Source organism: Conger conger, chromosome 9, assembly GCF_963514075.1.
Source record: "Conger conger chromosome 9, fConCon1.1, whole genome shotgun sequence".
Taxonomy (NCBI): domain Eukaryota; kingdom Metazoa; phylum Chordata; class Actinopteri; order Anguilliformes; family Congridae; genus Conger; species Conger conger.
This window is the reverse complement of record NC_083768.1, coordinates 15,890,540-15,915,579: the sequence shown is the minus strand read 5'-3', so window position 1 is coordinate 15,915,579 and position 25,040 is coordinate 15,890,540. Positions and strand designations below refer to the sequence as shown.

At 43.2% G+C, this 25,040-nt stretch overlaps 2 protein-coding genes across 2 annotated transcripts; one reads left to right on the top strand and one right to left on the bottom strand.

Moving 5' to 3' along the window:
- Positions 1–391: 391 nt before the first annotated feature.
- On the bottom strand, positions 392–5,765 carry LOC133137820 (triosephosphate isomerase B-like). Its single transcript, XM_061256185.1, has 7 exons — positions 5,501–5,765; positions 3,824–3,947; positions 3,618–3,702; positions 3,238–3,370; positions 2,828–2,913; positions 2,032–2,119; positions 392–594 (listed from the first exon to the last, which is right to left on the bottom strand). Exons 1-7 carry the CDS (start codon positions 5,610–5,612, stop codon positions 476–478), a joined length of 747 nt encoding a protein of 248 aa, XP_061112169.1. The 5' UTR covers positions 5,613–5,765; the 3' UTR covers positions 392–475.
- Positions 5,766–9,354: 3,589 nt separating this feature from the next.
- On the top strand, positions 9,355–23,893 carry LOC133137963 (calsyntenin-3). The gene is made up of 19 exons (XM_061256391.1): positions 9,355–9,632; positions 10,525–10,591; positions 11,852–11,974; positions 13,518–13,728; positions 14,245–14,453; positions 14,691–14,840; positions 15,369–15,554; positions 16,112–16,399; positions 16,661–16,773; positions 17,036–17,195; positions 17,820–17,873; positions 18,052–18,200; positions 18,712–18,860; positions 19,635–19,861; positions 20,067–20,228; positions 20,531–20,676; positions 20,902–21,037; positions 21,295–21,479; positions 21,947–23,893. Exons 2-19 carry the CDS (start codon positions 10,525–10,527, stop codon positions 22,094–22,096), a joined length of 2,865 nt encoding a protein of 954 aa, XP_061112375.1. The 5' UTR covers positions 9,355–9,632; the 3' UTR covers positions 22,097–23,893.
- The last annotated feature ends 1,147 nt before the right edge of the window (positions 23,894–25,040 follow it).

The window sequence follows — 25,040 nt, the reverse complement described above, 5'->3', positions numbered from 1 at the left end:
GTGCAAGAAAATAAGGACAAATTCAGTCTGATAGTGTCCACTTAGGCATTTATTTTGGCTAAATGAACTAAATGAACTAAATGAATAATAAAAGCTACAGTCTGTGGCATGATTGATACACTGTTGGGAATCCTCCTTAGCATTAGCGCAACACTACAGTTACACACAAAAGCCATTAAGGGCATTTGACAATAACTGACAACACAAACTGGTAAACTTTCATAAGTGCACACGTTTTATAAGCTCAGTGTTGTTTTATCAAGTGCAACTCTTGTTTAGGGTGTAAAAATGATACATCTGTGGTGCATTCAGTATACCTACAGTAGGGTGCAGTACAGTATGAGACATTTGTTGTTTTCGAAAAGATATGTTAAAGGAAGTGACATCACACATAATCCCTGGTCAAAGGTGGGAATGGGACTGACTAATTGGTCATTTGACAGAAATGACTGCTGAAAGCGCTCCCTCCTGCCTTCTATGCATGGGCGTTGATGATGTTGACAAACTCTGGCTTCAGAGAGGCTCCGCCAACTAGGAAGCCATCCACGTCATGCTGGGAGCCCAGCTCCTTGCAGTTGGCACCGGTCACTGAACCTGAGGAGAGAGATCAGGGAGTTTCACACACAAGCCACCAAAAACTGACCCAAGATCAGCCCCATATACCCATACTCTTGGCCCAAACCATTTCGGTAGGAACAAGGACACTGAGCCAGGATCCATGGGGGTACCCATCTAATGTGAAACTAATGGGGAGTCTGAACACTACAATACCAAACGCATAAAATGATTTAACTTACTGCTGCAGAACATTAAATTAATACAATGGAAGAGAAACAGCCTTTTTACGGTACATTAGAAATATAAATTAGTGCTTTGATTTAACTTAATTCATGAAATGGATTCCATTTCACTACACCCAACTCAGTTATACAAAATTGTATTTCCCATTAATTGGTCCAAATCTATTATGAAAAGTTTCCTGTTGTTTTCGACTTATAGAGTTCAATGTCTGTCCCCATGTACCGTGTGTGGACCGAACTGTCCTAAGAATCGGGTGAAAAGCTAGTTGAAGAAAGTCTATGGGGATAATGGCCTAAATATTTTAGCAGTGCAAGAGCCACACCAATGTTTTATTGTGAAAACTAATATCTGTAGATATTCAAGGTATTTGTATCTCTCAGTTATTCAGCTTGCAAAATATGTTATTACCTCTGCATGTTGTCGAGGAGATTGATACAGGGAGATGTGTTATTAAGTGCAGACTACATGAACTTATTTACAAGGCCAGGTGCCAATTGGCTGCAGCAGTAACAACCCTTCAATTTCCAATTCACAGTTTAGTAATTTGGCAGGTAATTTTAGCCACTTACAAATGTGCATTTTACATGGTGCACAAACAGCACTTGAGCCAAGCAAAGTTACAATAAAATAAAGGCCACTCCCGAGGCAAAAGCCTCAAGACCTGCAAAATGTTGTTTAAAACCTTTACCTCCACATTTGACAGATTTAAAGTTGTGCCACAGTATATATTGTTAGCATCTGTTGTTCTTAGCTAGCTTTACTAACATGCGGGGCAGTAACATTTTATTGGCATTGCCTGCCAATGAGAACATGCTGACATTGGTATTTCCTTCTAGCCATCTAGAAACTCATTCCTCTCTTTGAACCATTTTCCTCCACCGTTAATGCAACACCAAGTGTGTTTAACAGTTTTGACAGGCACATTATGGCAATTCCTCCGTCCCTCACCAAGTTAAGGTATATCAATCACTGGCTGAAATACACACAACCCTCACGGTTGGAGAAGCACCATCTTACCACGAACATATTCCTGAACTTTCGCCAAGAGGTCACGAAGAATAGCGCAGGGTTGTGAGACTGAAGCAATACTGTGCTGTTGTAAATGAAGGATTGACAGAATGAAGCAATACCACGCTGTACTAAATAACCAGACACAGACCGCTGGTGGATAATTATGCAGCCTACAAGACTACAGTAGGCACTGTAGAGCGCAGCATGTCGCCTACTGACCTCCATAGATGATTCTGACAGAGTTGCCCACTTCCTCAGACACGTTGGCTCTCAGCCATTCCCGCAGTTTTTGATGAACCTCCTGGGCCTGATGAGAAGATGTTCACGCATTAGCCTACAGTATACCAGGTGTAGGCAACCCTGGCCTAGGAGAGCCAGAGATGCTCCCAGTTTATGGTTCATCAAAACCCTCCCCAAATTAGGCTTAATAAATTCTGGTTGCCATTTGCTGGACTTACTCAGCATTCCAGTGTTTATCTAATTTATATTCAGACTCAAGATTTTAATAATTGATTAAGCTGGGCAAACAAGCTTGGATGGAAAACAAACTAAGACAAAAACACTTCTAGCACTTTGGAACCAGAGTTTCCTGACCCTACCTTAAATGACACACACAAATACACATGCGCACTCACACACAATTGGTCAAATTCACTCACGCACATGTACAGATCCACAAATGGATACGTAAAAGGACAGTTGGCCATTCAACACAGTTGAAAAGAAAGCGGTCTGAAAAATGCATTAAACATGGCTATTTTGTCTATAAATCTCATTCACTACTGTGCAATTCAATTCAATGCCAGCATAGTGCAGGTGCAAACCGTTTCCATGTTAGACTGCCGGCCTCTTACTGTAGCAATTGCAAATCAATATTTATTAATGCAACTCCTATACTGATGTGTTAAGATTTATACAGAATGATATTTAATAAGTGTCCAATGGGAGAAGCCTGCATGTTCAATTGGTTGTAAAGGCCTGCCTCCATCGATTACAGGTGTGTACAGAAGCCTACCTGTTCTGGTGAGGCAGTCTTGCCAGTTCCAATAGCCCAGACGGGTTCATAGGCCAGAACAACTTTGCTCCAGTCTTTAACGTTGTCTGAAACACATCACAACTTTTCATACGCCTTTTATTTGAATAAATTGAATTATAAAAATGCATTAAAAAAAAATATATATAGTTCTATTGCTGGTTCCTTGTATTGGATGAATTTTTGATAAATTTAAATGTCAAATATTAATAGATTTTGTTGTTTTATAGTCATATAATCAGATTTCCTAGATTTAATAAGCATTATTTTACTTGGTGCAGCATGTCACATTTTTTCAAATAATGTTTAGTTCATTCTAAGACAACTAAACTTCTACATTCCAGATTATATAGGTTAGTTATACAATTAACCTCTGGTGCCCTCTACTGTACCTGCAATGGCCTGGGTCTGTTCAAAGACAACCTTCTCTGTGATTCCAGCCTCTCTCTCATCCAGCTTCTCACCAATGCAGGCGATGACACCCAGGCCACTCTCCAATGCGTGAGCCACCTTCTGACCAATCAGCTGTCAACACAACAGGGACGCAGCCAATCCAGAGGCAAGGGGAAAGTTGGTGAGCAGATGAGGGCAGGATTATATTGACAGAGCTCAGCCAAGACATTTATTTTCTTTAACCAATGCCAAATGCAGTGGAACCTAACATTTGAACGTTTTCAAATGTACTGAGTTTACAGAGAAAAATACCCTCTGTAAAGTAGTAGTAAAGAGAAAATAGAACTGCACAGCCACAGCTAGAAAGTGAAGCAGATACCTCGTCACTCTCCCCAAAAACATGGCGCCTCTCCGAGTGTCCCAGGATGACCCACTCCACACCGCAGTCTTTTATCATTGCAGGGCTGTGAGAGTAGGAGCGAAAGAGGAAGATAAGAAATGACAAAGTACAAACTAACATGCATCATGTGTGTTTGTTCTGAGCCAGACACTACGGGCGAGTTTTGCAGAAGGGAGCTGCAGTACCTGATCTCCCCAGTGAAGGCGCCCTTTGGAACCTTGTAGCAGTTCTGTGCAGCCACGAAAATCGTAGAGCTCAATTTCGACCGGGCAAAGTCAAGGTAGATAGCAGGGGCACCACAGACCACCTCTGAAAAATAAAAAGGATCAGTACTAGTACATACATTTCATCGTAAGGCCAGGTGAACACTTCTTCTTGTCAAACTTTAACACGACTGCAGTTCCACCCCTTCAAACCTTCCACAGCTGCTCTAGTAAAAGGCTATAATAGTTCAGTCTCAAATTTTGGCTTTAAAGTACTGATTTTACACAGTAACATAAGGGGTCACGTTTGTACACGTTAAAGCATTTTCAACTATTTCCATTGGTTAGTTTGCCATCCACAACCCAGGTAAAGGCACTAAGTAAAGTGCTAGAAAAGTATAACCACTATATCTAGTGCTGGAAATTAATAACTATACAGCATTCTGCTTCCGTTTCCCTTCCTCACAAAAGGTAAAAATTCACACTGGAAATGCTGGTATGATTCTTTTATTCAGTTTATGCAAAACTACGTTTGCCGTTTCATATAACCAGTAGTAATGGGGCAGGAAGCTGGGTCCTCAACAATTACTTGTTACGTTCAACTGGGAAAGCTTTACTAGTAGCCATTTCATTTCTCGAAGTTCGAACTAATATGCAACAAGCCAAACCAAGACAATTACGTTCTGTATAACCATCAGGTTCTTGAACGTTATCACAGAGCGTTGCGACAGAATAAATATTGTGCAAGACAGCCCCAGGTTCTTACAGCTGAACCACATAAATTGATCAATGAGACGTTGTGCACAAATCAGAATTGTGAGGTTCCCTCCCACTCCACTTGTAACGTAAATGTTACGAAACGTGGAGCAATGCACAGTGGTTATGAACAGTTTAATTCATAGGACCACGTTACATGGAAACCAAGTGTACAGGCGTTCCCTTAAGACAACTTTTTAATAAAAACGCATTCGGCGCACGCGATAAGAGTCGACCACATACCACACAGGACAGTAAACACATTGTCAGATAACGTTAACCACCGAAATATCCCATATTCGAGTTTTTTATTTTATTTTTTATATTAGAGCGGGTCCCATTTTCGGCATAGGCCATTCGTCCGAGACGGAGCCGTTCGGGTTCATCAATCTGACGATCTGAATCTTCATAGATCAGTAACTTATGTGTCAACTAGCGAACATGGGTAAGTTTAACCTGAATAAAAAAACGCAACGTTAAAATCAGGTCGTTTCAAGCGCAACTTATTAAACGCAAAATATTGCTAACCAGTTAGTTATATGAATGTATTTTATCGAGTTGGTTCAGCTAACGTATAGCTAGCCAACTTAGCTATATGAAACCTACATGAGTGTTGTTTGATTGACGTTTGACAGCTACCTGATAGCAATACTAACTGGACCACAGAAAGTGCGTACGACAACCATCTAGATAGCTTAAAGAGCTAATGTTAGCCAGCCAAAATAACATAGTGGCATGGAAGTTAATTGAATAAAGTATACTTTGCACGAAACATTAAGTTGATAGCACCCACATCTCAAGCTAGCAAGTTAGCTGCTGAATGTGCTAATTTGCTAATGAACAAAAATAAAGCCAATACTTTGTTGTCAGTAGGTTCTAAGCAAGTTAGCGAGCTAACCTTACCGGTGTCAGGATGGAGTTGGGCAGTATTGAGAGTGTTGATAAGATCGCCTAAGCTCTTTTTGTCACCATTCATCTTCCAATTCCCACCGACAAAAAACCTTCTTGGAGACATGATGCTATTGAGGAGCTCCGACACAGCCCTTGAAATGAACGTGAAGCGAGCGTACGCAAATGAATGACCTTCAGTGGAAACACTCAACACTGAAGCGATGAGTAAAATATATTAACTTCCCTATCTTCTGCTCTTGTAGGCAGCTACATCATTGGTGCGCCATAGACACGCCCATAAAGTATTTCCTTTTTTAGCATCTGAGGGTGGGACAAAGATAACCGTGACACGAAACAGGATTGACAGGAGCAAAGACGATTAGAGAGGAGGCTTTCTATAAAATTTCCGTATCTTGCAATATACGCAGGCGCAGTACAAATTTGCGCAGCCTAAGGGGGTCACACCACCCCATGGCGACTGCTGTTATATTCCACCTTCGTGATACAAGCACTGTGGAAAGAGGCTGAATGACTAGCTATATTTTGGCCACATTTTAATTTATTTGTATAATATTTTTCAGTTTATTCAGTTTAAGGCATCATTACATGATCATGACCCAATACCCCTGATATCCATGCATTGGCAAGATACAGTACAAATATAATCATTTAGAGAGACATGAGATAGGATTGATTTACTGAGACATGAGATAGGATATCATTAAATGACATTGGTGCTAGCCTTCCAAGCAGTTAAAGGGTCTTCCCCAGCTTATCTGCAAAAAATCATCAGACCCTACACCCCTGCCAGACCTCTTCGTTCAGCCTCCACAGGCCGCTTGGCACCTCCCCCTCTCAGAACCTCCACCTCACGCTCACGACTACTGTCTGTTCTGGCTCCACGGTGGTGGAACGAACTCCCCGTTGAGGTCAGAACTATAGAATCTCTCCCCACCTTCAAGCGCAAGCTGAAGACGCACCTCTTCAAGCAGCACCTCTCCCCATCCCTCCCTACCTCCCTGTGAACCTTAATTGTTGTCTCTGTGACTTGCTTTGTGTATCGGTATTTTTAGTTGGCTAGGTAAGCAGTGTTTGGATAGTTAACTTTGGTGACTTTTGCTCTGTTTGTTTGTTTGTTCAAAAAAAAAAAAAATAACAAAAAAAAAAAAAAGGCCCTTGTCCTTATCTTTGTTGTACAGGTAGCAGTTGAAATTGTACTTACCTCTAGGGTCTTTCAGCGAACTTATCCCTGTTTATGGGTATGCACTTTGTTGTACGTCGCTCTGGATAAGAGCGTCTGCCAAATGCCAATAATGTAATGTAATGTAAAAAATGCCATTACTCAAAATAATGGGCTAGCCTCTATGAAATAATGAAAATACTAGCAGCCCATACTAGCCCAATTAGCAGAAGTGCACAGCCAATGGATCTATGATAAATGCGAGTTAAGATGGCAACACTCATGAGCTCTGGCTCACTTTTTGCACATTGAAGGTGTGTTGGAAAGGAATGCTACTATAGTCTTTATCGGCAACAGGTCTGTAAGAAAACAGTGGTATCCAGAAACATTTAGAAGTCATACAAATTTATTTTATCCCAAGTCTCTCTTCTCCCCCTGAAATATTGCTACTGATATACAAGATTTACTCATTTACAGCACTATATTCTGTAGGGTCATTGGAGTTTAAATAAGAAAGGTTTGAGCTGATAGCATGTTGAATTGTATAGTAACTGGCACATTGCAATGGCTAAAGGTCATTCTATCAAATTATACAAACTGTTTATTTTTATTAATAAGGTTTTTCATGTTTAGAGGAGGTGGCACGGATGGTGCAGTGGGTAGCACTGCCGCCTCACAGCAAGGAGGTCCTGGGTTCGAATCCCTGTCGGCCGGGCCTCTCTGTGAGGAGTTTACATGTTCTCCCCGTCTCCCCGTGTCTGCGTGGGTTTCCTCCGGGTACTCCAGTTTCCTCCCACAGTCCAAAGACATGCAGGTTAGGCTGATTGGAGAGTCTAAATTGCCCGTAGGTATGAGTGTGTGAGTGAATGGTGTGTGTGCCCTGTGATGGACTATGTGACTATGTGAACATGGGATTTTTATGCTTCATGGCAAGCATAGCTATTTCTGACATAATGTGACTTTAGAGGGTAAATAATCCCTATAAACATGAAAAGCGACTTAATAAAAATGAAAGGCTTATACAGCATTTACAGGGGTCCCCCGGGACCGAGGTTGCGAACCACTGGTTACATCATTACATCTCATTGCATCTCATTACATCTTTGACCATCTGACCATCTTTGGGGGCTGTACCAGTCCGCTAATAGTTATTTATTAGGTTTGGGCAGGAAAACAAGACAGCGGTCTTCTGCTTGGAGTTCATTAAGCCAAGGAATGGGTTAGGCGTCTTTGTGTAGAATAGATCCCAGTTTGCAGTAGTCTCTTGGGAGATTTAAGGATCCATACATTCTATTGGAGATGAGGAGTGGAGTGACAAAGGTATATATTTTTTCCAGTCTGTTTTTCCTGATAAATCTGATAAACAGTCTGGACAAAAGAGATACATTTGCCTCTCTACTGCTGATCTCTGATAGAAAGGTTGATTCTTGAGAGATTGATGAGAGAGGTATCCAGTAACACACATAAATTATATGAGATGTCAAGGGCAGTAAAGCAGCCCAATGTAATGCCGCAGATACTGGCAACTCTCAAAGTAATAAGTACAATTAAATATTTGAGGTACAGGCTACCTGGCAAGTGGCATAGAGCTGCATGTTCGAAAATAAACACGTAGACGGTCTGTTTATTGTCTATTGATTGTTTGTGTGTGTGTGTGTGTGTGTGTGTGTGAGTGTGTGTGTGTGTAGGCCTATAACAATGAGAAAATCAGTATCATGGAACAGTATATACACACATGCTCTTGAACGCCTGTCCATGTTAGTATGACGGTAATCCCCAAAAGGCAATCCTTTGAAATTAAGATTAATGAATTGAATTAATTAAATAACAACACTGCGAGTAAATACACATGACAATTATAGTTTTAAAAAATGTACATTGTTTTTTGCATTAAATGTAGGATCTACAGAATACAGCTGGATTTACAGCACACTGTAAGCTTTTAGCTTTTTGTTTTTTTACAGTGTCGGATTTTCACTTTGCAATATTTAATTTTTCTATTTTTGTTTGCTTCTCATTGAGCATAGACACAGAAGAATACAAGCACAACTACCACCCTTTAAATGAATGAATGAATGAAAAATGATTACCCAGGCGGCCTAGCATGAATACATGTGGCAACCTCAACTGAAGTGTTATTCTCTTAAACAACCGATTGAGGAAAAGTTCTGTGACTGTGATAATTCATTCATATGTATTGATAAAAATATTTTTCAAATGACTCCTAATAAAATATGAAGCGTTTTTGGTTATATTTATTGACCACACACTTGTGGTTGCTTCATTGCACTCGTGAACCATTGACATTTGCTGTGTCCATTTTCCTGCACGATAGGAGTGACATCATTTTGCGGTGTGGACGGGGAAAGAGAGGAAGAGGCAACAGCCTAAGGCACAGGCGGTCCGTGCCATTACTGGCTGCTAATAAAAACACACAAACAAAATTATATTATTATCTTGGCACTTAATGCACTGTGCATTCTACTATGGCATATGTAGCTGCGGGGACAAACAGTAGTCGATGGCGAATAGATGAAATCACGGGCTGGGCACTTGAACAGAGTGGGACAGGCGAGAGAGAGAGAGAAAGAGAGAGAGAGAGAGAGAGAGAGAGAGAGAGAGAGAGAGAGAGAGAGAGAGAGAGAGAGACGCTGTGGGGGCGGGCAGAGGAACGGAGAGAGAGGGCGGGGGCATTGATATTATAGAGCCACTGTTTTTTCATACCGGTTTGCTTAAATCAATAATTACATTCATAATTCGATTTTTACTTACATAACCAACTTCGAACATTGATACCATAAACCGAAGATAGAATATTAATGAAAAAGATCATATAAACAGCTCTTCATTTACCTGTCGATTAGGCTGCATTCGTCTCCGCGGAGGAGACAGAGACAGCGGGGATTGCACGGCGGATGCTGCGAGAGCGAGCAGTCGAGTAGGCTACCAAGACACCTTACCACGGTAGGATGTTCTAAAGAATCTGGCTTACCTAGTTTATTAAGCGTCACCAGTGTTGACGGCATTATTAAATAGTAAACGATTGATCTAGACGGTGTGCGAGAAGATATCAACATATTCTGCTATTTAAAATCGATTAATTGTTGTCGCATACACGTGTGTCTGTGGGTCTGTCCGTGCCGTTTTTTTCTCAGGCTAAATCTAAATTTGTCTGTATGTGTGTCGTTTATCAACGTTTTCTTAAATAGCAAGAACATGTCCCGATTTATCTATCATTTATCTACCATTTAGATTATTATAGGCCTACGTGAATATGAAATAAATTATTATTCCATTAGGCTAATGGTTCACATTTATCGACGAATTGGCACATTTAAATATAGGCAACGTAAGAAATATTTCCCGTGCAATTTCTATTTGTCGATGTGTAAAATAGCTATAAAATCATACGTCTATGTCTAACACGCACACACCTGATACGTTAGCAAAAATATATCTAAGCATGTTCTGTAGCCAATATGTGTACCTTAACGCTTGCATTAGAAGCTTTTTTCTATTCGCTTTTTGCGTCCTAGTATTCTAGCTGGTAATGAATAATGCCCTGTATATTAAAAGCCCTACCTGGTTTTAGAAATAATGTCCATGTGAGGTAACTGGAATATCAAGGTGACTGAGCATTTATCTGACAGCAGATGAAATATAATTCAGCCAAATGAGATGTCCGAGTCAAGAGCTGGTAATGTTTCTGGTAGCAGTAATGGATCTTGATGTATCTAGGTTGTGTGTCACACTGTCAGTCCATTCATCTATTACAGGTCTATCAGTAGACTCAGTGTCGGTTAATGCATTCATATTAATATATCCCCATGCCTATACCTCCCCTTTCCTTCCTCAGATGGATGGAGTGACTTTTCTCTCCTTTCTTCTCCTGTGCTTGACCTCCGTTACCCACGGTAACAAAGGTGAGTTCACACCATCTTAGTTCACCGTTACCTTATAGAACTCTTAACGTACAACTGTGAGAATTTGAGTTACTGTAGGATATTAATGCTCATGGTGGAAAGTGTAATTGTGCAATATTTCTAGTTTTATATTCATGCACCTTCCTCACTCATGTTATGTATAAAATAATATGAAAATAGAAATTTTGGTTAAAAATGTGTAGTATTGTATTCTATTTTAATATGCTAAATATCCCCATGAATTGATTTATGGCAATGTTTTCTGCAATTGCTATTCTCATAATTTACAGTATAACAGTTTTCTTACGTTTTTCTGTGTGTATCTCTTGCTTATCATTTTTCGTCCAAATGTGTATTTTATAACTGCCATTGTTGCACTTATGAGTTATGAGACAAGGAGAAGCAGACAGTAACAAAGGAAGTGGGAGAGGCTGAAGGAGAGAGGGAAAGAGAGAAGGTGATTGCAAGAAAAAGATAACGCAGCGGTGACAGGAGGAGAGAAACTGTTTAGCCCAGAGAATAGAGAGAGACGGAGTGTGACACAGACACGGCGTCAGGGAGAGAGACGGGAGGATGAGGTGTGACTGAAAACAATTCTCTTGTTCTGTTATCCAACACTAGAAGAAAAGCAGAAGGGAAGTGACAGAGGGATGTCATAGAGAAAAATGTATGACGAGGGAGTAGAGGTAGCAAAAGAAAGAAAAGTTGCTTTCTGTCGATGCTCTTTGGTGTCAGTTGTGGCCAAGACTGGTTAGTCAGGGGCACACTGTCCTCTGGTCTTTATGTCATTCTATACCTAATCTAAAGGACTCAATAAGAACACAATGTCTCCCAAAGTACCATGAACGTATACCCAAGATGTTCACTCACCGACTTATAAAAGACGCTACCAAAAAGGGAAGTGTGATCCAGCTCACATCAGGCCAGACCTCGGGAGGGACAGCATTTTCAATTGAACTGCCTCTAACTGACAGTCAATTTTATTGCATTACATTATCAAAAAAAGACGCATACAATGAAAAAACAGCGTAGAGGAAAGCCATTATACACTGTCTGCAGTTTCTATCTCTATTGATTTCATTGTAAATATGTAGCAGGTCGTATGTAATAAACTGTAATCTGGTTAGGCTGCCTATGTGACATAGATAGTAATCAGCTTAAGCTATTGATCGAAGCCTTGGATGTGCACTCATCCTCTGCTAGCTAGGCGTTGACGATTTCAGTGCTAATCAGAACTCCCCTTCGTTCTGGACCGCGCAGCCAATAAGCACAAGCCGTGGATCGAGACGGAATACCAGGGGATCGTGATGGAGAACGATAACACGGTGCTGCTGAACCCGCCTCTCTTCGCCGTGGACAAGGACGCGCCTCTGCACTACGCAGGTAGCCGTCTCTCCACGCCTCGCCGCCCCTCTCCACCTCCTCTCCACGTCATCCGTCAGCGTGGATATCCCACCGCTCCGACCACAACACTGCGCAGTGTCCGAAAGGCCTCTGCTTCATAGGCTAATTATAGACAATTGTGGGCTTGCTTGCAGGCTTGTATACCGTGGTGGTGGAGTATAAGTGGGGGTGGGGCCTGGTAGGCATTTGAATGGGACGTCATGTCGGTGTGAGGACCCCCATTGCAGTGATAGGGAAACTGTCTCTGAAGAAGATATTCTCTGGCTGAAATGTAGTCAGTAAAAATCACTGTTGTACTGCTAATTGAAAAAAGAAAATCACGGCTTGCCTCCCCATATCCCGTCTGTCTATGTTGGTCTTGCCTCAAAATCAATGCACGGTTTATTTGGTTTATTATAATCATCCCTCTCCACCTCAGCTAAGGTGTAATAAATGTTATGAAGCAAAATTCATGGTGTGACTCACCCAGGTGGGTGCTGCATATTGGTGGTGGAAGAGGTGAGTCATGCCCCTCAATCTGAAATGTTTTAATACCCATGAAAGGTGATATAAACTATACATGCATTTAGCATTTTTATTTACTATAGAGATAACAAGAAAAAGACTCTGGCTCACCGATTATTATGAGCTTCATAAAAACCATTATGTGGTTCATAAAAGCCATATTCATAGCTCTCCTGTATCTGACCATGTTTCCCCCATTTTCTGCCTGTAATCTCAATATTTCCCTACAATGGGGGCTGGGGATGAGGGGGTTTCTCTCAGCCTGGAAGCAGCAAAGCTTCCGGTCTTGTTGACACCCCGATCTCTACAGTTTTGATGAAAAGATTTAAACACAGATAGCTAATTCTCATACAAGATATGTCAAAGAATATTTATAGATCTGTCCCACGAAAAATATCAGACATGGTTTAAAAGAATGACAAAATATATTTAGTAATACTATATTTAGGCGGCACAGATGGTGCAGTGGGTAGCACTGCTGCCTCACAGCAAGGAGGTCCTGGGTTCGAATCCCCGTCGGCCGGAGCCTCTCTGTGTGGAGTTTGCATGTTCTCCCCGTGTCTGCGTGGGTTTCCTCCGGGTGCTCCGGTTTCCTCCCACAGTCCAAAGACATGCAGGTTAGGCTGATTGGAGAGTCTAAATTGCCCGTAGGTATGAGTGTGTGAGTGAATGGTGTGTGTGCCCTGCGATGGACTGGCGACCTGTCCAGGGTGTATTCCTGCCTTTCGCCCAATGTATGCTGGGATAGGCCCCTGCGACCCTGTTCAGGATAAGCGGGTTAGGATAATGAATGAATGAATGAATACTATATTTAGTAAATTAGAAAAAACTTTGGTTCTATTCCTCACTTATGTAATGGACTCAGCTGACTCAAAATACTTATTTCAGAGCAGAAATCATTACATATTACTATAAAGTAAAGTTTTACATATTTTATAGCTTTCTCCATTCTGTATTTTCCTTTACTATATTAGCATGTGTATTAATGGAATGACCCCATTCCTCGCCTTTCTCCCAGGTGAGATTTGTGGCTTCAAGGTTCACAGTGGGACCTCGGGCTCCGGTGCAGCTAAGTTTGAGGCGGTGGTTCTGGACCGGTCGACAGGGGAGGGACTGGTCCGCTCTAAGGAACCTCTGGACTGTGAGAACCAGCGAGAGCACAGCTTCACTATCCAAGCCTATGACTGCGGAGAGGGCCCTGATGGGTCCAACAGCAAAAAATCACACAAGTAAGAAACACTGCAATTCCCAGAAGGCTTTCCTGATGAACACCTGTATATGAGAGTAAAGAGAGTGAAATTGTGATGTCGTTCCGGAACCATCGTGCATCACGGAGTAAAATAGTTAAACGCATTTAATTCCCAGATTAAAGAGAATGCCCTTGTCAGTTGTCTGATATAATGGGGTGTACCGCCAGCTATCATCTGGTGTCAATGTCAATGAATTTATTACGCCGTTAAAGCGGATGTCTTGAACCTGGACACCATGACATTTAGCGAATGAACTGGCAACATTAGCTGGCTATGGCATTTATTAACCCTGTTGCCCAGTGTACGGTCGTGTTTGCTTGTCTTGCCGAACGGAGCTGGGCTGCTGGCAGGATGCAGTGATCTTGCACTGCGTGTACATCCTGTACTTTCACTCTGCCAGTGTTTCAGTAATGCAATATCCCGGCTGTGTCAGTGTATGTACTATATATGAATACACCCCCCCCCCCCCCCTCCTCCTCTGTCTCCGGTTCTCAGGGCCACAGTACACGTGCGCGTGAACGACGTGAACGAGTTCTCCCCTGTGTTTGTGGAGCGTCGGTACGAGGCGTCCGTGCCCGAGGGCCGCCTCTTCGACCGCATCGTGAGGGTGGAGGCGCTGGACGCCGACTGCTCCCCGCAGTACAGCCAGATCTGTTTCTATGACATCATCACTCCGGACGTGCCCTTCGCCATCGACAACGACGGTGAGCGGCGACCATTTCTCCCTCAGTGTCATTTTCTTGGGTCAACGTTATTTCCTGAAGGACGCGTTTTTTCCAGTTTCAATATTGGAGAGACTTAGCCAATGAATTGTTGCCTTAAAAATGCAATATTTATGTGTCTGAATGAATGACCCTCTCCCTCCCATAAACTGTCAGTTGAATTGCATTAGAGATGCTGAAGCTTGCAGGCATAGTTTATCCCAGAAATTCTCTTCGCAGGGAACATAAAGAACACGGAGCCCTTGGACTCAAAGCGTCAGAGGGTGCACACATTTTGGGTGACCGCGTTCGACTGCGGCAAGAACCGCGCCCAGGCCGACGCCCAGGTCATCGTGACCGTCAAACCGTCCTGCAAGCCCGGCTGGATCGGTAATCTCAGATTCGCTCTCAATTGCCTGCTTTTATGGTGTTGCGCTGGCTGCCTTCCTTTCTCAGGCTTTTGGGAAGTGGAGAGATTAGTGAGTCTTCACAAACCCCAAAATGGATATTCCCATCATGGGCTGTCAGTGGTTGAATTATCTGAACTATTGTGTACCGGATTATGTGATTTTTTTTGTGGAGATCACAACTCATTTTCATGGGTTCAAGCAACTCTGACTGGCTGCATGCATGGTAGCTCCACCCATAACGAAAGCCCACTTGTTCACCATTCGCCGTGCTCCACTTAAGGGTGACCAGCTGTCCCATATTTCAGAACCTTTTCCCCTGTCCGACATGTTCCGAGTTTGTCATAGCATATTTCGATGGGTTTTTCTGATTCTGCTTTCCATTATTGTAGATTCTTGTTGCATTGTAGACACAGTCCTCAAGGGAATCCGGTCACCCTAGCCAGCTTGGAAATACATAGTAAAACACAAAAAAATACAACAAACTCTGTGAATCCTCTGTGCTCCTCAGGGTGGTCCAAGCGTGTGGAGTACATCCCAGGGTCCGGCAGTATCCCCCTCTTCCCCAGCCTTCACCTGGAGACGTGCGAGGAGACGGTCTGGAACATTCAGGCCACCATCGAGCTGCAGACGGGCCACATCGGGAAGGGCTGCGACAGGGACAGTTACTCTGATAGGTCGGTCCGCAGGCTGTGTGGTGAGTATCTCTTTTTGTATTGGGTACAGTAAGTCACGTGACCAGATAATTGAGCTCCCCCTGTGAGTTTCTTCTTCTTGACTTGTCACTCCAGTCTTGTGTATGTTTAGCAAACTGTACGTACTGCGCTGGATGCATTTTTCTTCTAGCTCCCCCTCAATCTTCTGTGTAGTACATAATGAGTTTTACCTTGTCCCCAGCTAAATCTATTTTTATACAATTACAGAGCCACATTTCCCAGCAAGTTACCAAAGGCACCAAAGTCGATATATAATGAAGATCGCAGGGCACTAAATGCAAATGAGAATTTGTCGTTTCAGAGTTGAATTAAATACCTTTTGGGTTTTCTTGTGCCACTCATGTGTTTACCAGTGTGAAATTAATAGCATTTTTCATGTCAGTGCACAAATTATGTATTAATGGGAAGCTCTTGTAAATAGCTTTGGCAAATTTACAAGGCAAAGTATTAGCAAGTCAGAATGAGTGCTTTTGGCAGTGGTGTAAAATGTTCACAAAATGTGTCTTCAGGTGAATTGAGTTTTCCCCTCCCCTTCCAGGTGCGTTAAGGGGGGAAGCCGACTTGCTCCCTCCCCCTTCACCAGCAGCCAATTGGACAGCAGCCCTCCCCACCCTCCCTTCCTCCGATTCGTCGCTAATCTTCTCCTTCAATGGCACGAACCACGTTGCCGTTGTGCCAGATTCGGTGGCCGCCACGGTGTCCGGTGACCACTTTACCCTCCAGTTATGGATGCGAAGAGGTGGAGCCAATGCGCATGCACCAACCAATCAGGCGAGAGGGAGCCACAGGGAGGAGGAGACCATCATCTGCAGCACTGTCAGGAATGGTCAGTCCTGTTGTATCAGCACGTGAGGGTGTGGCAGTAGGCAAAATGTAGTTTTCCTTGTGGCCCTTCTGATTTGTCTGGCTGTTAGGTTTGTCCTTGAGTGATCTTTGTGCGTGACCTGTGTACAAAACAGTAGTTGTGATAAACAGTCACTTGTGTCCTCTTTTTTCTGATTCTGATTGAACTCTGTAATCAGTCAACTAAACAGTCATCAATTTGATGTCTCTCCCCCTTTCTCTCTTTCTCTCTCATTTCTCTCAGATGATTCATTCTCTCACTACTCCCTGTCAGTGCATGGTTGCCGCTTGTCTCTGTTCTATTGGCCTGATGTCACTGCTGCCCGTCCCATCAAGTTCCTCTGGAAACTGGAACAGGTTACTTGGGAATGCTGGGAACTTCTGAGAAATGGGGCATTGCCGATATAGGGGATTTAGGGGGTCAGAGGGTGGCCTTTGCCATAAAGTGTCGCCTGGATTTAACTGGGTACTACAGAGCTTGCCATGAGTAGGCTTAAATTGATGGTTTTAGGGACTTTGGTGAAAAGTTTCTAGTGCACCTCTTTCACCTTGTTAGTCAGTAATCACTTTCTGTGCACCAATGTGTCCTTCAGACCCCCTCTCCCTGCCCCTCTCCCAGGTGTGTGACAGCGAGTGGCATCACCTCTCCTTGAGTGTCCAGTTCCCCTCCGTCACTCTCTACGTCGATGGTGTGACCTTCGACCCTGCCCTCATCCATGACAACGGCGTGATCCCCAACCCTGCCCCTCATCAGCGTGTGGTCATTGGAGCATGCTGGGGTACCTATCATCCAACCCAACTGAACCACACTAGTTTTATAGTGTTTATTGTTCTTCTGGTCATTATTGACGTGCAGTTGTGAACTTTGGGTTTCATCTTTGCGTTTGCATTCAAACTCTGGGGTATACTGTATGTGGGCGATAACTCTCATTCCCTTCAGTGAAGAAATGTAGCAGCTTTGTTCCTAAAGAATTGGATTATCTGTGCAAATGAGGGGCGGCCCATGGGAGAAAAAGAAGTCAACACAAAGACTGCACTGTCTACTGTTGTACTCTTAATGAGATAATATCTTCCTGCTTGCCTTATGGAGTCTAGGCACGTGTCATGGAAGCTTTTCACACAAGTATGTATGACATAAGTAGGACAAGAGGATACTGACACAGCAAAGCCTCTTCTTATTTATCATTGTGTTGACTAATCTTAGCACTGTTTATGGCAGAATTCAGCCAAACATAACACAAGTTGTGTTAACTAATTGATAACCCAGGATGTACACTTATTTGGTACTTATGTCAGTGCTAAAGTAAGTCACTGTATTCGCTGATACACAATTGATTTGCTATCATAGGATACAGCTCTAATGGTAGTAATGGCACATCCATCTCTCTCTCCCTCTAAACCAGAAGAGAAACCAAAGGATATTGTGAACAACACTATTCCTGAGAGCAAAGACACAGGTGAGTCACTGTTAGCCAGTGTTGATGCTTTGCAGTCATCTACATATTAGTAGCAGGCATTCAATTATTAATTCATCTATCAATGTATTTATTTGGGCATACTGCACTATTTGTCTGGAGTGCAGCCATGGGTGTATTTGAAGGTTGGTGTCCAATGGTCTTTGTCTCTTGCCCTCAGCGAAGTTTGTGGGAGGTTACCGGGGGCTGTTGTCAGGGGTGACCGTGCGCCCAGGCAGTGTGGAGCCCCACAGTGTGGTGGAGTGCCTGTACGCCTGCAGAGAGGGGCTGGACTTTGGTGACCTGGAAACGCTGGGATCAGGGATGAAAGTAAGGAGCTGTGGTCTCCAGCAGCTGGGATCTCTGTGGTCTGTGGAGTGTGGTGGAGCAAACAACCAAAGATGATTAAAAATAGCTTTTCTTTGTCGAGTTCAGTGTCTTTAAATAAACTGCAGTCTCCCGTTTTTTCCACAATTTGGAACGCCCAATTACATTTTATTACTGCTCATTGCCTGACTCGTTTTGGAGAGTGTAGATGAGCACATGTTCTCTTCCTAAGCGTTTAATGTCAGTTTGGGCTTCTTAGTTTACACACCATAGCTTACGAGTTAGGCTCGCACATACAACGAATGGACTTGCAGGTGCCTTAATGTTCAGCAAAGGTCACTGTTGCACAGTGAGATGCTGTCATACTAGCCAACTGAAATCCTTCCGTCCTTGGTTGTTCCTTGAGGCAACAGGCATGGCCCAGATTCAGTACCAGACCATGGGGCCCAGCCACACACTGAAAGCGTGCCTTCCTGTTTGACAACACAGACCATTCTTTTCTGCTGCCTCCTAGGTGCACGTAAACCCAAGCCAGTCTACGCTGGTTTTGGAAGGGGATGATATCGAGAGCTTCAACCGCGCAGTGCAGCAGGTGACCTACAGGAACTCCCTCCGTTTTGCCACCCCTGGGGTCCGTCCTCTCAGGCTCTCCACCTCGCTCAGGTGGGCTGTCCTCCACACCTGTCCACACTTGTCCCTGGTTCTTTATTTTTATTGTACGTCGCTCTGGAAAAGAGCGTCTACTAAATGACTGTCATGTAATGTAATGTCCACAGCCTGCACAGGTGCCTCTACACCTGTGCTGTGTCACTATCGTTGAGCCAATCAAAGAGCCCTTTTGTACAATCCCATTGTCACAAATCACCAGACAGTGGTTTCCGGAGGGAATAGAAAAAAACAGATAGCCTAGAGCCAGTTGAGGACCGTTCATTTATGATTCATGGATGTTCATAAATGAACGGTCCCAACCTAAAGGCAAAAAAGTGAGTTGCAAGATGAAAAAAGAAGGTTTCTCGAACTAGATGAAAGTGACGTTTATTTACAGGAAAGGTAGTTGTCAGAAATACATGAAACATTCTGGATTCAGTGGAGTTAGTCTGAACTTAGACCCTTTGCAATGACAGCTTTTTATACCTTGATCAGGAATGATGCTTTGTACAAGAATAGAAAGCATGCAGTGAATTTGTGACACCAATCAAATAGGCTGTTGTGTATTGGCCATCCTTGTGGTGATAGCATGTCTGTTGTCTTGAGTAGCTCCTAGTCTCTTACTCCTAGGCACGATTCTACCATTAATCAATGTTTGCTAACTGCATTGTAATTGTGATAAGATCAAGGGAATGTGTGCCGATCACACATAATGGAATCAGAGACAGATATTTCTTACAGAGTTCTGTTTAGACAGCCGTGAAATGGCCCTTCCTTCTCCCTCTGCAGGTGTTTCAGCGAGGAGAGCTGTCTGTCTCTCAAGCAGCTCGAGGGGTACCTTGTGGTCCTTAAGCCCGACGCTCCCCAGATCTCCCTGTCCGGGGTGGGACCCCACCTGGCCAGGCCGGCCCCTGAGTTTGAGGGGCCCCGCGGGATCCCCCTGTTCCCTGAGCTGAGGATAACCTGCTCACTGTCCCACACTGTCAACACCGCAGCGCAGGACATGGAGGGAGGGGGTGAGCTCATTATGCCCTCTCAGACTGCTCGACTGCAGCCCCCCTCCATGCTGGTCAGATGCAGCACAGACAGCACATGTGCCCCTGGGTAGCTTAAGGGTGCCATTTTGTGATTTATTGATGTTTTGATAGCATTCCATTGCATTCCATTTTTTTATACATCATGAAGGATAAAATGCTAAAAAAAAACCTCTCTCTCACTCAGCTCTCATGTCCGATGCCGTGGCCCACACTCTGGATGGCTGTGAGGTCCAGCCCCTGGGGGAGGAGTTAAACCCAGAGAGGGAGGAGCTTATGGTGGACATGGAGTCACTTAGAGAGAGAGGGCTGGACATCATCAACACGACGGCTTACATTGCAATCACAGGTACGACCTTCATTACGGTAGATCTCTAGTAACAGGGTTTGTGACCTCTGCCTTTGTGCTCTGCCTTTCTGAGCCATTGTTGAAGCTAAGTGTAGATGGAACACTGACTGTCATAAGATGCAAAACAGTACATCTCTTTGCCATCCGATAATGTTTCGTCGTGGTCACAATGATCTTCCAGTGGTCTGTTGGGTCCAGGGGAGGTAAGGGTCAGTAGCTTACTGTACTCAATAGATACACTCTCCTCAAGGTCTAGTCTAGTCTTGACGCACTGTGCCAAATCCCGTCCCTCTCTTTCCCAGGAGCCGAGTCCATCTCGGTGTACGAAGACGTCCTGCGCTCCATTCGATACCGCCTGGCCAAGGACTCCGCCCGCTTCGAGAGGCGTTTCCGTCTGTCCTGCTCAGAGATGAATGGCCGATACACGAGCAACGAGCTCACTTTGGAGGTACATCTAACCTCCCCTCCTCAAACACAGGTGTACTCCAGGTCCTCAGGCTCATTTTAACCATCCTTCCAGCTAACACTAAATATTCTCACAATGTTGCTGCCATGCAGCTGTGATGTATAACAACAATAACAAAATGTTCCAATAACATTATGAGGACATGTTGTCTTAGCTGGGCTGAGACCTGATCTTCTCCTTATTGTACCCGTCCCAAACTTCCCCCAGGTGAATTTCCTGCACTCCTTGGACAGTCTGTACCATCCTTCACACCTCCTGGCCTCAGAGCAGCAGTTCCTCCACCCGTCCCACCACTCTGGAGAGCTGAGCGGACACGCGCTCCCCAGCTCCCAGCACAGCTCTGGTACCTCACTCTCCTCTCTCCTTCTAATGCCCAACCCCAAATTTACACCACATCTGTGCCTGCCTGCCTCTTCGGTGACTCACCGTCTCTTTCTCCAGCACGTGTTTCCCACCCACGCACTAACAGCTCTGTCGCTGGTGTGTCAGAATATATCTGTCTGTTTCTAATTCTGGCGCACCCTCCTCACAACATCGCAAATGTCTCATCTATCTTTGTCACCGATTGTAGCTAAGCCCTCCTGTTTTTAATTCTCTCAGTTGTGCCAGGAGCAGCCACGGTTATCATTATGGTCTGCGTGGGGTTCTTGGCTGTCATGGTGATCCTGGGCGTGTTCAGAATCCGTTCCATCCATCGCCGCGGAGACGGGGTCAGGGGCGGTGAGAAGGAAGGTGGCGGCCAATGGGACGACTCTGCGCTCACCATCATCGTTAACCCCATGGAGGTACAGCAGCAACATCAAATTCTCATTCGTTTGCTGTGTGTCCATGATGATGTGCAACACATGTATTATAGATCTCTCAAAAAGCAATGAGTTATGCCAAGTTTTTCAAAACTGCCTTTTAGTGGTGTCACCTGATTTGAGAAGAACCCAAATGGGGTGCACAGTGACAGCTTGCCACATCGTTAGTGCATGAGAACACTTCATTAATAATGCAGTGAAAACTGTGGAAATTGCAGCATGCTCCTTGATGCATATTTAGACCTTTTACACTTTCTCCCAGCTTTTCGGCCTACTTTGTAAAAATAAAATAAAATCATATTTTTCACGACGTTGACCAACTTCAAGTTTACACAATATTGGGAATCCCCATTATAAAATGTAATACATTTATACACTGAAAATGTAATGACTAATGTACAGTAGGTAATGTATATGCATGGCCTATTCCTCCTCTCTGTTTATCTCAGACGTATGAGTCGAGGATGGGCGTGGCCACAGATATGGAGGGCGAAGACGAGGAAGATGAGGAAGGGGTGGAGTCACCTGGCGATGCCAGCGATGATCAGCAAATCATCATCAAGAAGGAAGGGAGAGACTCTGCCCCCCGGCGTTACTAAGTCAATCACAGCCTAGTCACTACACACAACCACCGCAGCACAGAGTATACACTCAAACACGTACCACACGCAAGTATACCACAGCAAAGACAACCATAGAGTGTACATTCGTAAGGACTATGCATGACGTGCACAATGCTACTCAAAATCAATGTCATCATATGCACAACCAGTGCTAACAGCTCAGCACTTGCTGCTCAAAACATACTGAATACCACACAGTTAGCCTACACTACACATTATTTATCACTCAGTTCTTGACCACGGGAAATATACCTACAGAAATGTCTGAGGCAAAAACCAAATACACAACATACTTACGTTGGGAGAATTTCGATTTTCTTTTTACAAGCCTTACCTGCCTATTATTTTCTTTCTAGTGTTTCCTGAATTATTGCTATCTGTTTACAGTTCCTTTTTTCACGAAACGACTCGGGAATCATCTCTCATGAATAATCGGACATCGAACTGTCACTAAAATGTTTCGAAAAAGTTCCTTCTATTGCATGTCTGACGGCATTCCTAAAGGAATCGGTTCATGTTTGTTTGGGATATTCGAAGTTGAGTTGAGGAAATAAATGTTGAAATCCTCAAAAGCAAAAACATTTACGCAAAACAATAATATGAAAAAATAAGTATTACACGATAAAATACAAAAGCAAAGATATTAACTACAACACACAAATAGTTTAACACTGATGCACAATTTACACATCCCTTTGCCACAAGATACAGCACACGAGTAATAGTAATAAGGTGTGACACGTTGATGTGGTTGTTGTAGATGGTACAACACAAGCTATGTTTGAAACACTTCACGTACACGGTCCTCACAGCTGAACAGTTCCACTGCACTGACTGTCTGCTACCCTCATCACTACCCCCACTGTATCCTGAATGTCAGCTCAGCTTGGGCACTTTTGATTGTACTGAAATTTTGTAAATACTATTATTATTATTACAGTATTATTACTATTATTTTGATGAGCTGCAGTTCTCCCACTGTGCCTATGTAGACAGAGGTGGCGCTCTCTCTCTCTCTCTCTCTCTCTCTCTCTCTCTCTCTCTCTTTCTTTCTCCCATAACAGGGGAGAGAAATATTCAGTCTTAACACCGATTCTTCCTTTTTCCCTCATTTGAACTCTCACCTGTGCTGTTGGTTATGGCAACGACAATAATAGTAGTAATAGTTATGAATACGGCAAGCTTGCTTAGTGTCAGTTAATTTGTATGTAAGCATTTGGACTTCTGTGAACTGAAAGGCACATTGTTGTGATATAATAGTGTCTCTACCTTGCTCCTTTGTTTCCCTCTTCCACGGCTTCTTAATCCCCGACATTTTCAGCCGGTCTTTCCCCTTCCCTCTTTCACCCGTTCTTCTCTCTGTTCACACTTTCCAATGTTTTGCACCCTTTGTGTTTTGTCCATGTAATTAAATGCTCCTTCTTCCTACAGCTTCCTTTCACCTCTTCCTGTTTACCTAGGTGTCTGTCTGTGTGTTATTGTGTACAGTGATGACTTGTCACTAAATTAAGCCTGTGTTTTTTCAATGTAATATGAAACTGAACAGTTGCATTAATAATGTATTAATATGACTATGATAATTATATAGTACCCATAAAAAACTCATTATACAATGATTGTGAAAAATTATTATATTGACCCATTGTACTGATATAAAATTCATAATAAAAACATTTGAATGATGTGTATATGCTGTTTGTTTGTATATTGCCATACACAAGCTGATGGTATCATGTTACAATTAAATAATCTAATAAACTATGGTGAACTGTTGTCTGTATTCTTTGTTTCTGACATTGTAAATGATTTGAATGTTTGGAATTTCATACACGCAGAAAATCTAAAGTTCATGCAAATGATCTATCAATGATCTGGGAAGAATTTCAGAGAATTTCATCACCAGGGAGTGATTGCAAGCTCTCTCTCATGGTCTTATGTGGACCATTGTGTTACTTTGCATGATTTATTGGCTACTGCCTTAGAGATCATCAGCTAACTTGGTTATGCTACCCAGAATGGAAGTCAATTCTGCTTAGCAAAAGTAGTTCTATGGATATTAAAAACTGAAACTGATACCATGTCACTTGTGGGCTAGTGAACTAAGGAATAGCTGGGTTGGGAGCGATGGGTCGGCTAGCTTTTAAAGTACCTCACCACAGAGACCAATAAGTATGAATGAAATGAACCTGTATCTATCTTATTCTGACCTCTGACATTTGACCGCCTAAGCACAAGCCTACAGTAGCCTTCTGCTCCTGATTGAGAATATATCCTTATTTGAAATTAAAATAATAGTGAACAGAAAACTTTGGGTCATATTAAACATTGAGTAAGAGTGTGCGGCACGTTGACTCGGTTTGCTGGAAGGAAGCTGGGCAATCTGAGGACCACTCCTCCTGGGTAAGGTACACGCCTGGACGACGGTATGAATCAGTCCAGGGGTTTATGAGGTGTGCTCTGGGAAACCGCTAGAGAGCAGAGAGCTGAAAAGATAGCCAGCTGAAAAGCTACATGCGAGTCGGGTCATTTATCATTATTGCATTTATTATTTTTAGTTATTTTTAGTCCAAATCTCATGAGGGTGAAGGCTGAAGGCCTGTTTTTCTGTTTGTGGCCCTCCCTCTCTCTCCGTAACCACCCCATTGTGACTAACTTGAATAAATAACGACCAGCAATGTTCGGAATTTTCATATCACCTTGTGTCCAGCTCTTCTGTCTCCCTGGGGAGTCTCACGGCATGTGACAGAGTTTCAGTATGCTTTTTGCATTTCGGCAGTGACTGTCTGTGGTATATTTTGTGTTGACACACATTTCACTCACACATAAATACAGACAATGTTCTCTTCAATGCAGAATTCTATATTTATTAGAAAGGTATTTTTAATGAACAATGTCTGTTGAAGATGTGAAAACCACTACA

Bases quoted from the DNA above. Each gene is read 5' to 3' on its own strand.
- LOC133137820 (XM_061256185.1), bottom strand. From the start codon at position 5,612: ATGTCTCCAAGAAGGTTTTTTGTCGGTGGGAATTGGAAGATGAATGGT. The intron at 2,120-2,827 runs GTAGGCTTCTGT...TCTTCTCATCAG, and splicing joins AGACTGCCTCACCAGAACAG to GCCCAGGAGGTTCATCAAAA. The intron at 595-2,031 runs GTCAGTAGGCGA...CTCTCTCCTCAG, and splicing joins TGTCAGAATCATCTATGGAG to GTTCAGTGACCGGTGCCAAC.
- LOC133137963 (XM_061256391.1), top strand. From the start codon at position 10,525: ATGGATGGAGTGACTTTTCTCTCCTTTCTTCTCCTGTGCTTGACCTCC. The intron at 20,229-20,530 runs GTACGACCTTCA...TCTCTTTCCCAG, and splicing joins GGCTTACATTGCAATCACAG to GAGCCGAGTCCATCTCGGTG. The intron at 21,038-21,294 runs GTACCTCACTCT...TAATTCTCTCAG, and splicing joins CAGCTCCCAGCACAGCTCTG to TTGTGCCAGGAGCAGCCACG.